General features: G+C 42.4%; 1 protein-coding gene across 1 annotated transcript in view; it reads right to left on the bottom strand.

Annotated features, from left to right (window-relative positions):
- Positions 1 to 886: 886 nt before the first annotated feature.
- LOC140187929 (deoxynucleoside triphosphate triphosphohydrolase SAMHD1-like) overlaps positions 887 to 13,666 on the bottom strand; it is a 64,109-nt gene continuing 51,329 nt past the window's right edge. Inside the window, exons 14-16 of the mRNA XM_072243802.1 lie at positions 13,189 to 13,293; positions 11,778 to 11,915; positions 887 to 8,181 (exon numbers count right to left, since the gene is read on the bottom strand). Of these exons, the coding sequence (XP_072099903.1) occupies positions 8,032 to 8,181; positions 11,778 to 11,915; positions 13,189 to 13,293 (393 nt within the window). The 3' untranslated portion in view covers positions 887 to 8,031. The remainder of the gene's footprint in view (positions 8,182 to 11,777; positions 11,916 to 13,188; positions 13,294 to 13,666) is intronic.

Below are 13,666 nucleotides of genomic sequence, written 5' to 3'. Positions count from 1 at the left end.
AATGGGAGCACCCGGAAGAAACTTATGCGTTCACCAGGAAGACGTACAAACTTTTTGAAGAGGACGCTGGAATTGAACTCCAAACTAAGACACCCTGAACTGTAATAGTGTCGCACTAACCACTATGTTACCGTGGCAACCAGCCATGGTAATAAGCCAATAAAAAGCATTCAATATGCTGAAGAGCCTTAATTCAGTAGATGTGGATGTTTTGATTGTGGGGAAAAAAAACCAAAACAAGATCTGAATGAAGAATTAATCCAGCTGGAAGAATTTATTTAACATAAGAATGTCGGGTTTGCTACAAGCACCACTGAAATGGAGACACCATTTAAGGAAAAGCTAGTTATGTAGATGAGAGACTAAAACACAGAAGGATAAGTTCTGTGTGAAAGGAGGTTTGTGTGTATCAGAGACTAGTATAGACATGCTGGGCACAGCGGCCTGTTTTTACTGCTCTACTTACTGAATTCCAGCTCACTGAGTTGGCTACACTGAAGCCATCCACTAGTCTCATTTTCCAGATGTTCCCACATTGTTAGCACAAAACCGCTGGACTTAATGTCCAATCTATGGACATTTACAAGGATGCTTTATCTCATTCTCAATATTTATTTTTTTTAATATTTGCACATTGGTTGTTTGTCCATCCTGTTGGGTGTGGTTTTTCACTGATTCTATGATGGCTCTATATGATTTACTGAGTATGCCTGCAAGAAAAACAGATCTCAGGTTTGTTGCAACACACATCAAAGTTGCTAGTGAATGCAGCAGGCCAGGCAGCATCTCTAGGAAGAGGTACAGTTGATGTTTCGGGCCAGAACCGAAACCGAAGGGTCTCAGCCTGAAACATCAACTGCACCTCTTCCTAGAGATGCTGCCTGGCCTGCTGCATTCACCAGCAACTTTGATGTGTGTTGCTTGAATTTCCAGCATCTGCAGAATTCCTCGTGTCTCAGGTTTGTTTATGGTGATATTATATTTCTTTGAGTGGCCTGATGCAGTACTGCAAATTCGGCACAATGCAACCTCCTACTCCCAAGATCTTCTGCAGTAAAGTGGAGACATCCGACACCCGAAATGTTACGGCTATTCCAGAAAAGGCTGAAGCTTCCTAGAAGTGGGGCCTGGGAATTACAGCATTTAGAAAGTTTGAACGTAAATAATATAAAGAAGCGAGACCGGTACATATTGCAATTTAAGAAAAATGCTTTAAAGTCTTTGGGTTGCACCTTAAAATATTCCTCCACTGTATTTACATTCAGCTTTAATTCTCAATCTGAGTTACTAATATTGAAACAGTTACCTAAAGTAAACAGATTAAGTCTGAATTATTGACATTGCTTAGCTCTGCTGTGGTGGAATTTTATCTTTCCAAGATAGCTCAAAATCTAGGTCATTCCAACACTCGTCTTTTTAAAGTATTCTATGCTGAGCAGTACCTGATGGATCATATGTTTAACTAAAACTACATTACACCTGGTTGTGGCAACAAGAATATTAACTGTGCAGTGTCCCGTCGCTGCGAAAACGCACTTGACACTCTCAGCAAGGTTTCAGGTGATTCAGCGACAAATCCTGCATCATCACCGCTATGACCACTTGCATAGGCAGCTGGTGTTGAAACCAACTGTCCTTCAACTACATCTGATTAAACACATTATCCCAAATCCTAAAGGCAAACATTCACTAAGGTAATCCTGTAAACCTGGTCTCACTTTTCCTCCCTCAACACCACAGACTTTTTCAAACACTGGAAATCCAGTTGCTGGAGGAACTCAGCATTGCTCCAACATTTTCTGTGTGCTATCACGGATGATTTTATATTTACTTACTGAGCTACAGTGGGGAATCGGTCTTTCAAACCACACTGCCCAGCAATAGAGCAATTATACTCTATTCTTGGTTGGTGCAACTGTAACGAAAAACAAATTTCCCTCGGGATCAATGAAGTATGACTATGACTATGACTAACCCCCGATTTAATCCTAGCCTAATCACGGGACAATTTACGATGACCAAGGACCCGGGGGAAACCCACACAGTCACCGGGAGAACGTACAAACCCTTCACAGGCAGCGGCAGGAGTTGAACCCGAGCCACTGATACCGTAAAGTGTTGTGCTCAAAGTATATTCACCTGAAAATGACAGACGTTTGCGAAAGGCACCTGAAGTACAGTAGTGTCATTTTTAACATGCAGTATTGCATTTCATTTTGGATGGCAGTTTGTCATCCATGTATTTATTTTTAATTTTTATTTAGAGATATAGCACGTAACAGGACCATCTGGCCCAATGAACTAGTGCAGCCTAATTCTATTAGGCCGCACGTTGGAATGTAGGAGGAAACCAGAGCACCTGGAGTAAACCCACACGGTCATGGCGAGAATATACAAGCCCCTTACAGACAGTTGAAGGAACTGAACCTGGATAACTGCAACCACATTACGCTATCTGCTTCACTACTGTGTCGCCCATTGAGAATTACAATTAAGTGTCCACTCCAATAGCTTAGAAGTACCACGTGGTTTTACTCTTCCTGACTGATCAAAGATGCAACTGCGGCACGGTAGTGCGGTGGTTAGCACAACCCTTTACAGTTTCAGCGACCCGGGTTCAATTCCTGCCGCTGCCTTTAATGAGTTTGTATGTTCTCCCAGTGACTACGTGGGTTTCCTCTGGGTCCTTGGTCATTGTAAATTGTCCCGTGATTAGGAGTTTGTACGATCTCTTCATGACCACTACATTTCCTCCAGATGCTCCGGTTTCCTCCCACAGTCCAAAGATTGGAAGGTTAATTGGACATTGTAAATTGTCCTGTGAGTGATTAGGCTAGGCAGCGTGTCTCAGAGGTCTGGAAGGGTCTATTCCCTGCTGTATCTCAATGAATAAATGAATAACCAAAACATTTGCAAGGATTAAAATGCTATTCCTTATAGGCACAAGTGACCACAATACCAAACCCCTTACAGGGAATGACCTGATCTATTTTGAGTAGTTGCCAGGAAAACTATTAAACATTTACAGTAGCACAATGGTTTCACGATGGTAATATAAAAAAATCCAAACCACTTAATCCAGGTTAATAAGAACACACACAAAATCAAATGGCCATGTACGTATTTGTTGAAATGCATCTTGCATTTTAGGATGCTCACATGCATCAACAGCATAGCAGGTCCATAATGCTTCTAAATCTCCCTTTGTCACAGAAAGAAGCCATTCTGCCATCAAATCTATACTGGCTTCCCAGGCAGTCCCATCGCCATTTCTCACTTACTTCCCCATAGTCTGTTTGCTTACACATACCTAGTAACATTCCCCAACTCTAAAGAAACTACCAACCAACATGACTTTGGGATGTGGAAGGAGCCACACACACACACGCCAAGTAACATCCCCTAATTCTACTACTCAATGCCAAGGACAATTGACCTTATGAATCTACTGGCCAACAAGTGTCTGGGCTGTGAAAGGAAGCAAAGACATGCCTAGTAACATCACCCAACTCCACAATCCAATACCAAGGACAATCATCATAAGGCCATAAGATGAAGGGAGCGGAATTAGGCCATTCAGCCCATTGAGTCTGCTCTGCCATTGCATTATGGTTGATTTATTATCCCTCTCAAACCCATTCTCCTGGCTTCTCCCTGACTAATCAGGAACATATCAACCTCCACTTTAAATACAATCAATAACTTGGTCTCCATAGCCCCCTGTGGCAATGAATTCCAGATTCACAACCGTCTAGCTAAAGAAGTTCCTCCTCATTTCTGTAGCAAATGACCATTCCTCTATTCTGAGGCAATGCCCTCTGGTCCTTAGGTTCACCCACTGTAGGAAGCATCCACTCTATCCAGGCCTTTAAATAGGTTTCAATGAGATCTCCCCTCATTCTTTTACACTCTCGTGAGTACAGGTCCAGAGCCATCAAACACTCCTCATATGTTAACCCTTCAATCCCCAGAATCATTCTTGTGAACTCCTCTGAACCCTCTCCAATGTCAGCACATCTTTTAGAGACATAGATTCATAGCAAAGTACAATACAGAAACAGGTCCTTCAGCCCATCTAGTCCGTACTGAACCATTTTAACTGTCTATTCCCATTGACCTGCACCAGGACCATAGCCCTCCATATCCCATCATCCATGTACCGATCCAAACTTCGCTTAAATATTGAAATTGAGCTTGCATGCACCACTTGTGTTGGCAGCTCGTTCCACACCATCACAACCCTTTGAGTGAAGAAATCTCCCCTGATATTCCCCTTAAACTTTTTACCTTTTACCCTTAAACTATTCCTCTGGTTGTAGTTTCACCCAATGTTAATGGAAAAAGCCTGCTTGCATTTACCCTATCTATACCCTTCATAATTTTGAATACCTCTATCAAATCTCCTCTCAATCGTCTACGTTCTAAGTTATAAAGTACTAACTTAATCAATCTTTCCTTATAACCCAGGTCGTCCAGACCCCACAACATACTTGTAAATTTTCTCTGTACTCTTTCAATCTTGTCTTCATCTTTCCTGTAGGTAGGTGATCAAAACTGGACCCAATAGTCCAAATTAGGTCTCATCAACGTCTTATACAACTTCAGCATAACATCCCATCTCCTGAACTCAACTATTTGACTAATGAAGGCCAATGTGCCAAAAGCTTTCTTTGCGACCCTATCCACATGTGACACCACTTTCAATGAATTATGACCTGTATGCCCAGATCCCTTTGTTCTAACACACTCCTCAGAGCCCTACCATTCACCAAGTAAGACCTACACTGGTTGGTCATACTAAAGCTCACACTCGTCTGCATTAAATTCCATCAGCCATTTTTCCAGCTGATCCAGATCCCCCTGCAAGAAATGATAGCCTTCCTCATTGTCCACTACACCCCCAATCGTTTAAAGCTCCACCAAGTACAGGCGCAGAGCCATCAAACGCTCCTTACAGGTTAACCCTTTCATTCCAAGAATCATTCTCGTGGACTCCTCTGGACCCTCTGCAATACCAGCATATCTTTTCTTAGTTTCTCTTATGAAACTTCCGATCAACAAGTCTTTGGCATGTGAAGGGAAACAGGAGCACCCAGGAAGCCTACAGTCAAAGGGAGAATGCACAAACAGCACCTGAGATCAGGGGAGGTTGCTGATACAACCTGCGCTGAAAGAATGGAAGTTTGTTCAAGAGCACTGCTAGGGCATTACATGGTCTACCTGAAACACCAGTGCAGAAAGGTTTAATTATGTTTGAAAATGATGCATTTTGAAAGCTGAGGTGTCACGTACCCCGTGACGGGAATAAGGAAACCAGCAGAAATAGAAACCACTTTGGAGTCTAGTATTGCTAATAACGAATAATATGAATAATTACGCAATACAGTAAACTACGTGAAGATAAATCAAACAGGTTAGCAAGAATTATATAAGTAAGTAAATCAGTAAGTGTGGAAAAATATGTATGAAAACCAAGCTTCTTGAAGTCTAGGGGTAAAAAGATACAGTCTTATGATGTTGAGTAAAGTTCAGTTCGTGGTATGTAGTTGAATAGCGATAGAGAGAGAGAGAGAGAGAGAGAGAGAGAGAGAGAGAGACACAGACAGACAGATGAGTCTCTTCAGGTGAGCCAATGCCGTCGATTTTCTCGTCGTCCTCCGAAATCCTTCAAAAGTCACTGACTGTGACTTAACAACAAAAGGGACCGTACTTCGGTGTGGTTGAGCTGTCTACCCAGGGCAGGGTCGGACACATGGACAACTCCCCACCGGTCTTGCCTTTGCATTTTCACTGGCAGAGCACTTGGATCAATCCGCCTGATCGATCCTCCAAAACCCACTTTCTCTGCGGGCACAACAATGCTCATTCAGTGTCCAGATCATGTGTCTGAGGTCTGTATCATCTGACTTCCTATTTATTTCCCTGTGTTGAGCATCACCTGTCATTCAAAGAGTCCCTCCTTCCTTTGTCTGTAAAGGAATGCGAGCAGGCAACTCGTCCTTGGAAGTAACATCAATAATGTCCTGTTGTTCACTATAACAACCTTCCAGCTGCTCAGTTTTTATCTCCAAAGTAAAACTCCAAAGTTACCTCCCGTGACAGTCCAACCGTCAATCTTCGTCTCTCTCTCTTTTCCAAACAAACAATCAATGATAAATGACTCTCTCTGTCTCTCTTCTAACAGTTAATAGAGACGCTCCTGGATCCCCTCACAGAGGAAACAGCAAAATGGACAGCACTTTAAGAATTGTAGCCAAGACTGTGAGCTGCATGCAATTAGTTTTTTTTTATGTCAAATGCCTTTCATATCAGGGTGTTACAGTGGCATAGTAGTTCGCATGACACTTACAGTGACCCAGGTTCAATTCTCTTTGTTGCCTGTAAGGAGATTTCAAGTTTGCATCATGGCAGTATGTTTCCTCCAAAGACAGTATGTTTCCTCCAAAGATGTATGGGTTAGGAAGTTAATTGTTCACGTGTGTGTGGGCTCACTGAGCCGAAAGTGCTCTATCTCTAAAAATAAGAAATAAAAGCCACTGTATCTTCCCCCACTCATCATGTTGCAAAGCGTTTCTCTTCGGTACGTGCAATTATACATTGTACAGAAATGCAGAATGGCTTTTTTAAATCTTAGCTTTTACAATCTCTGGTCAAAATGTTGGCCACAGTAAAGATTCTGCCGAGAGTTCACAGTGCAAGAACCTGTGTGGCCAGCAGATATACTTCAGCATTTAACCACCTTCTCTGAGGTCATGGAAGAGATAAATTCTCCAATAAAACTCACTGAATAAAATACTTTTGTTGTTGATGAGAAAACAAAGATGTTCCCCAATGAAGTAAGGAAATACTGACCCTGTTTCAACAGTCACCCGGAATGGCTGAACTAAACAACAAAAGAAATGAGATGGATGATGTAATTGGACAGGATTTCAGGCTGTTTTTAGTCTTACAAAAACAATGATTTAAAAAATTCGTAATCTTTATCCCTATGTTTAAGGGTAAATAATCTGCACTGGATAGCCTTGTGCACTGGCATTAATACTGCAAAAGTAGTTCTTAGAAATTTTAAGAGTATCTAGAGTTTATAATTCCCAGTAAAAGCACGATAGTTAAATGGACAGACAGCACTCTACCTAGGAGCAGTTGCAACGGATGCCACAAAATGGAGGTATCTTGCAGGCTGGGTTTACCTTACAATGTTATGACCATATCCATTATCACCAGTCTATACAACTGCCGCTGAACTCCCAGGGTATTGCTGTGTTGGGGTGGCAATATTTCTAGTCGATCCTGCAGCACAAGACAAAGACCATCTGATTGTCCCCAACATCTCAGTTGGGTTAAGTAGAATGCTACTTTTGCACTGATACATTTTTAAGCCGAAAGAGATACAACATATTGAGCAAACAAAAAATCCAGAGCAAGATTCTCCCCCAACCAAGCAATAATTAGGTAGATCCAGGACATTTTTGTGATTAGCTCCGATTAGCACAATGACAAACACCTTGAATAACAGAATAGGGACTTGATTTTTTTTTGGCAGCTTTTAAAGGTTTTTTTCCTGCAAGCAGCAATCAGTGATCCATACCACCCTTTGTAGAAGCAGTCAATATGCATTATCCCAATGGCAGACTTTCACAGCTCCAGTTGTCACTTGGTGAGGAAGAATCCAAAGAGACTGCAATCAAGAGTTTCACCTTCTTAAATAATCACAATCCACTCCCTTCAACACAAGTATAGACGCTGCTTTAAATGTAACAGGCAATGTGGTTCACAGCCTAAGTTTAGATGTCAACTAGAACTGGAACGGTCATTTATGAAACAACTGATTTTGTAAAACCATCCGATTCTGACTTTGAAGTTTTTAGGTGAGTACTTCTTTACAAGAAGATCACATTTCTCTATCTAAAGAATGGTCTATAATTTGGATAACACTTGGGGTAAAGTAGTATGTGGAGATTATTGTGCTCACACAGGAATGAAGATATTAGACTCGAGGAAAAATAAATCACAAAATAAATCTTTTTCTTCCTAATAGAAAAGCTTTGCCTTGGATCTGTGGCTGTTTGCATGGTGATAAGGTGGGAGCACATCCCTGAAGTTACAGTCTTCGCTGTCGCTGTCACTGTTGTTCCAGTCAGGCTTCAGTGGCGTTAGCTCAGGGGCAACAACATCGCCATCCTGCAGGCAGGTAGAAAATGTGCTACAATTTATTACTGGTTCGAAGGGTAAGTGGTACATTTAAACTTCACACATTTACGTTACACTTCTTTGCACTTCCAAGCATCCTCTCAGCCATAAAATCCACATTGAAAGTCGCCTTTCAACTAACACTCTCTCCAACTGTGTGTGACAGACCATCCCAACCTCAACATTTTTTCAAGGAACAGAAGAGTACAGCACAGGAACAGGCCATTCGGCCCACAATGTTGTGCCGAACCAGCTAAAAAGCAAATCACAAGACCCAAACACTAATCCCTCCTACCTAAACCATGTCTATCTCTCTCCTTCTTCCTCACATCCATGTGCCTGTCCAAAATTCTCTTCAGAGCCTCTGATGTATTTGCCTCTCCCACCATACCAGGCAACACATTCCAGGCACCCACCACTTTCAGAACAAAAAAACTTACCCCTCACATCCCCTTTGAACTTATCCCCTATTACTTTCAATGCATGCCCTCTGGTATTAGATATTTCAACCCTGGGAAACAGATACTCTTTGTCCACTCTAGTTATGCCTCTCATAATCTTATAAACCCCTATCAGATCTCCCCTCAGCTTCCACCACTCCAGAGAAAACTTCAGACATCACTAAAGAAAGTCCTGGTCATAGTCATAAAACATGGAAATAGGTCCTTTGGCCCAACTGGTTCATGCTGTCCAAGATGCCCCATCTAAGCCAGTCCCATTTGCCAACATTTGGTCCATAACCTTCACTGTCCAAGCACCTATTAAAAGTTGTCAGTGTAACTGTCCCAACCACTTCATCTGGCGGCTCATTCCACAAAAATACCATCCTTTGAGTAAGAAAAAATGCCACTTAACTTCCTATTAAATCTCACCTTAAACCAATGCCCTCTAGTTCTTGATTCCCAAATTTGGGGGTAAGAAAGTGTGCATTCACCCTACCTATGTCCCGAATGATATTATACACCTCCATAAGGTCACCTCTCAGTCTCCTGTGCTCCAAGTCCAAACTCTCTCTAGAACTCAGTCCTGGCAACATCTTTGTCAACAAGCTGTTGTTTGTGGGAGCTCGCTATTGCAAATGATCTCTCCTTGATTTTGAGGACCTGAGCTGTAAGGAAAGGTTGTATAGGCTTGGACTTCATTCCCTAGAACGTAATAGATTGAGGGTATACAGGTCATGCTTGGACAAGGTGTAGCACCTGCTTAGCAACACCCCCCCCCCCACCCCGGCCCGGATCAGGGTCACATGAAGCCATGGGAGCAGGTAGTGGATGGTCCTATGAGCAGCCGGTGTCATGGTTATGTGACCCATGACACCAGGCAGACAATCTCTGAAGAGTATTGATAATGGCTGGGGTCACCCGTCTTGCAAAGACACTGCCCAGAAGAAGGCAATGGCAAAACACTTCTGTTGAAAAATGTGCCAAGAACAATTATGGTCTTGGAAAGATCATGATAGCCCAAGTCATACGACACGGCACATAACGAACAAGCAATACAAAATTACAAGGGTTATAAACAGGATAGATGCAAGCACGCCTTTTCCACTGAGGTTGGGTGAGACTACAACTAGAGGCCATAGGTTAAGAGTGAAAGGTGAAATGTTTAAAGGGAACATGAGGGGAAACTTCACACAGTGTTGAATGAGCTGCCAGTGGAAGTGGTGGATACAAGATTGATTTCAACATTTAAGAGAAATTTGGATAGGTACATGAATGGGAGAGGTATGGAGGACAATGGACCAGGTGCAGGTTGATGGGCCTAGGCAGACTACTGGTTCAGTAAGGACTAGATGGACAGAAGGGCCTGTTTCTGTGCTGTAGTGCTCTATGACTTTACATTGCAGCAATGGCTAAACTTCAGAGTCTCTTCATACTGTGAGGACATCATGAACGTGCAATACGAAGACAAGTCTGAGTTTTTAAACATTACTAAGGCACCTGGAATCTATGACCTGCTCATATCACTGCCAGTATCTTGATCTGTCACCTGAAGCTTTAGCTAATCACAGTCAATGAAAAAAAATTGGCCAGGTTTACAGAGATGGGCCAAATGCAGCTCAGGTAGACAACTCGGTCGGCATGAACGAGTTGGGCTGAAGTTTGTACAATTTTGAGACTCACAGACAGGGAAGACAACTAGAAACCTTTCCCCAGGATAGAAATGTCAAACAACAACAAATTTCACAACATATGCCAGTGATATTAAACCTGATTCAGAAATACTGAAGGACATGCGTTCAAGGTGAGGGGGGAAAGTTTAGAGGAGATGTGCGAGAATAATTTTTTTTAAAGACAGAGTGATAGGTGCCTGGAATTGGTTGCCAGGGATGGTTATGGAAGCAGATGTGACGGTAGCATTTAAGCTTTCTGACATACACGCAAAAATGTGCAGAGAATGGAGGGACATGAATCACATGCAGCATGCTAGTGTAGGGGTTAGCACAACGCTGCACAGTACCAGCGACCCGGGTTCAATTCCCGCCACTGCCTGCAAGGAGTTTGTTTGTTATGTTCTCCTTGTGACTGTGATGGTGTGGGTTTCCTCCCACAGTCCAAAGAGGTACCGGTTGGTTGGTTGGTCATTGTAAATTATCCAATGATTAGGCTAGGATTAAGATTGCTGGGTGGCGTGGCTTGAAGGACCGGAAAAGCCTATTCCGTGCTGTATCTCAATATCTAAATATCGAAACATGCAGGCAGAAGACATTTAGTTTAATTTGGCGTTGTGTCCAGTCCTGACATCGTGGGCCAAGGGACCTGTTGCTGTGTTGTACTATGTTCTAAATGTGTGGCAAGGGGATCTCACACACCTACAACAGGTGGAAGACAATATCAGGCTCTTATCAGACCCCTGATCTCCAAAAGGACCACAACCTTGTCGTAGGGTTTGGAGGCTTGCGTGCCTCAATGACCCGGAGAGCTGTGCTGGCTGGGGTCAGGGCTTTATGCTTTGGGTAAGGTCACCCATGCCAAACAGGTCAAAGGGTGGAGGCCAGACTAAGAGCAGTCTACCGGTCCTCCAGGTTCTGGGGTTCAGCTCAGGGTTAACAACCCTGACTGGTAAAACAAAATTGTTACAGAAACAGCAATGAAGAATCCTTCTACATCTGAGTGTGACAGTATTTCTGAGTCTCCTTCCGGGACCTGCCTGACTCAAAACCGAGAGGAGGCTACTGACATGATGGAGGAAGCCCAGAACACAGCCAGCGATGGAGGACCTTCACTGCTGCACTAAACACCAGAGAAGTAATGGGCAGTAAGACTCCTGAACAGATGATAAGGTAGATTCTTCACCTCACAATCTACCACGTTATTATTTTGCACTTTATTGTTGACCTACACTGCATTCGTATGGTTGCATTTACACTTTATCCTGTATTGTTGCTTTACCCTATTCTCTGGAATGATCTGATCTATATGAACAGTATGCAAAACAAACTTTTCACTGTACCTTGGTACATGTGACAACAATGGATATCGATACCACTAACATCATCGAAGTACAATACAGCCAAACAAAGAAGGTCCATGACAATGAACTGCAGAAACTATTACAGTAACACTGAGGCATCTCCCTCTCCCTACCCTGGGCTTGGTAAAGTTCCTGTTGATGCACCACTGGACAAAGTGCTTCCGTGCAGCCTGCACACTTCTCTCGTCTGTCTTCTTACAGTACACTTGGATCAGCTGCTCTGTAAACCTCTCGGGCAGCAGCTGGGATACCTGGGTGGGCACCAGAGAGAGAGAAATGGTCAATATCCACAACCACACGGAGACCAAAATGAGGCTTCATGAGTAATGTAGCTACCGGCTCCGTCACCCCCCAGGGAACAGGAGGATCCCAGCTCAGATCTGGAGAGACCCTCACTTTCTTCTCAGTATTACCACTGGGAGGGAGGTCCAGAAGCCTTAGGTTCCACACCACCAGGTTCAATAAGTTATTCCCTACAACCAGCAGGCTCCTTAACCAGAGTGGATAACTTCACTTACCACAATTCTGAACTGATTCCACAATGATACTTATTTCTTACACTACTTACTTAACTTTTTAAAATATATATATTTACCATAATTTACAGACTCCTTTTTAATTATGGATCACAGTGTACTGCTGCCACAAAACAAATTTCATGACATATGCCAGGGATATTAAACCTGATTCTGAACCTACAGAACAATTTTCAAGGACTCTTTACCACTCAGTATTTTGTTTTATTTGCATATTTGGTTATTTTTTGTAAATTCTATTGTACTTCTTTATTTCCTGTGAATGCCTGCAAGAAAATGAATCTCAAGGTAGTATATGGTAACGTATATGTACTTTGATAACAGATTTTGGTGAGTATTACTCTGCATCTTTTACCACTTCATTAATCATTTTTCTTGCTTTTTGTACTTTATTCAGCACGATAGCGTAGCCATTAGCGTAACCGCTATAACAGCACAGCGACCCGGGTTCAATTCCCATTGCTGTCTGTAAGGTGTTTGTACGTTCTCCCTGTGACCGTGTGGGTTTCGTCCCATAGTCCAAAGACATACAGGCTAATTGGTCATTGTAAATTGTCCCGTTAGGCTAGGGTTAAATCTGGGGATTGCTGAGCAGCACAGCTTAAAGTGCTGGAAGGGCCTATTCTGTGCTGTAAATTTTGATAGATAAATTTTGATAGATAGATGATAGATAGATACGGAAATAAAAGTCCCCTAGTTGCTCCGGTTTCCTCCAACATTCCAAAGACGTACAAGTTAACAGGTTAATTGGCCACTTAATTGGTTAATTGTAATTGGGTGTGTGGACTCAGTGGGCTGGAAGAGCTTGTTACCGTGGTGTATCTCCAAATAAAATACCCTGTACATGTGTTATTATTAAATAAAATGAAGTAATTTCTTGTAACCTTTAACACATGTACAGTGCCTCTGTTGTTTGCAGATTCCTCTTTCTATTGAATCAGAAAAGAACAAGGAAAGAATTTTTAAAATGCTCATTACAGGAAGTTACCTGATCCTTACGGATTTTGATTGTCCAGTTGGGGTTATTCTTGCAGTAGAATCGGACCTTGTTAATGGGATCTTTCTCTGCCATTCCATAGTCCATTTGAACAACCTAAGGAATATTAAATAGTTACTTATTTTGGAAAACTCGAATGCACTCTCCTCTACAAATAAAATAACTTGTAATTCTGAGGAATTTAGCACAAAATCCCAGGACGCCTCAAAGCCAAGGCAATCAATGACATCCATTTGAAGATCATTCGCTGTTGTAACACAGGAAGCAAAGCATAAAACACAGAACACTACAGCACAGCACAGACCCTTCAGCCCACAATGTTATGCTGACCTTTAACCTACACTAAAATCACCCTTCCCTCCCACACAGCCCTCCATTTTTCCATCATCCATGTGCCCACCTTAAGAGTTTTGAAATGTCCCTAATATATCTGCCTTATAATTAAGGTAGATACACCTTAAAATTAATA

Source organism: Mobula birostris, chromosome 2, assembly GCF_030028105.1.
Source record: "Mobula birostris isolate sMobBir1 chromosome 2, sMobBir1.hap1, whole genome shotgun sequence".
Lineage (NCBI taxonomy): Eukaryota > Metazoa > Chordata > Chondrichthyes > Myliobatiformes > Myliobatidae > Mobula > Mobula birostris.
This window is presented reverse-complemented; position numbering and strand designations above follow the sequence as displayed.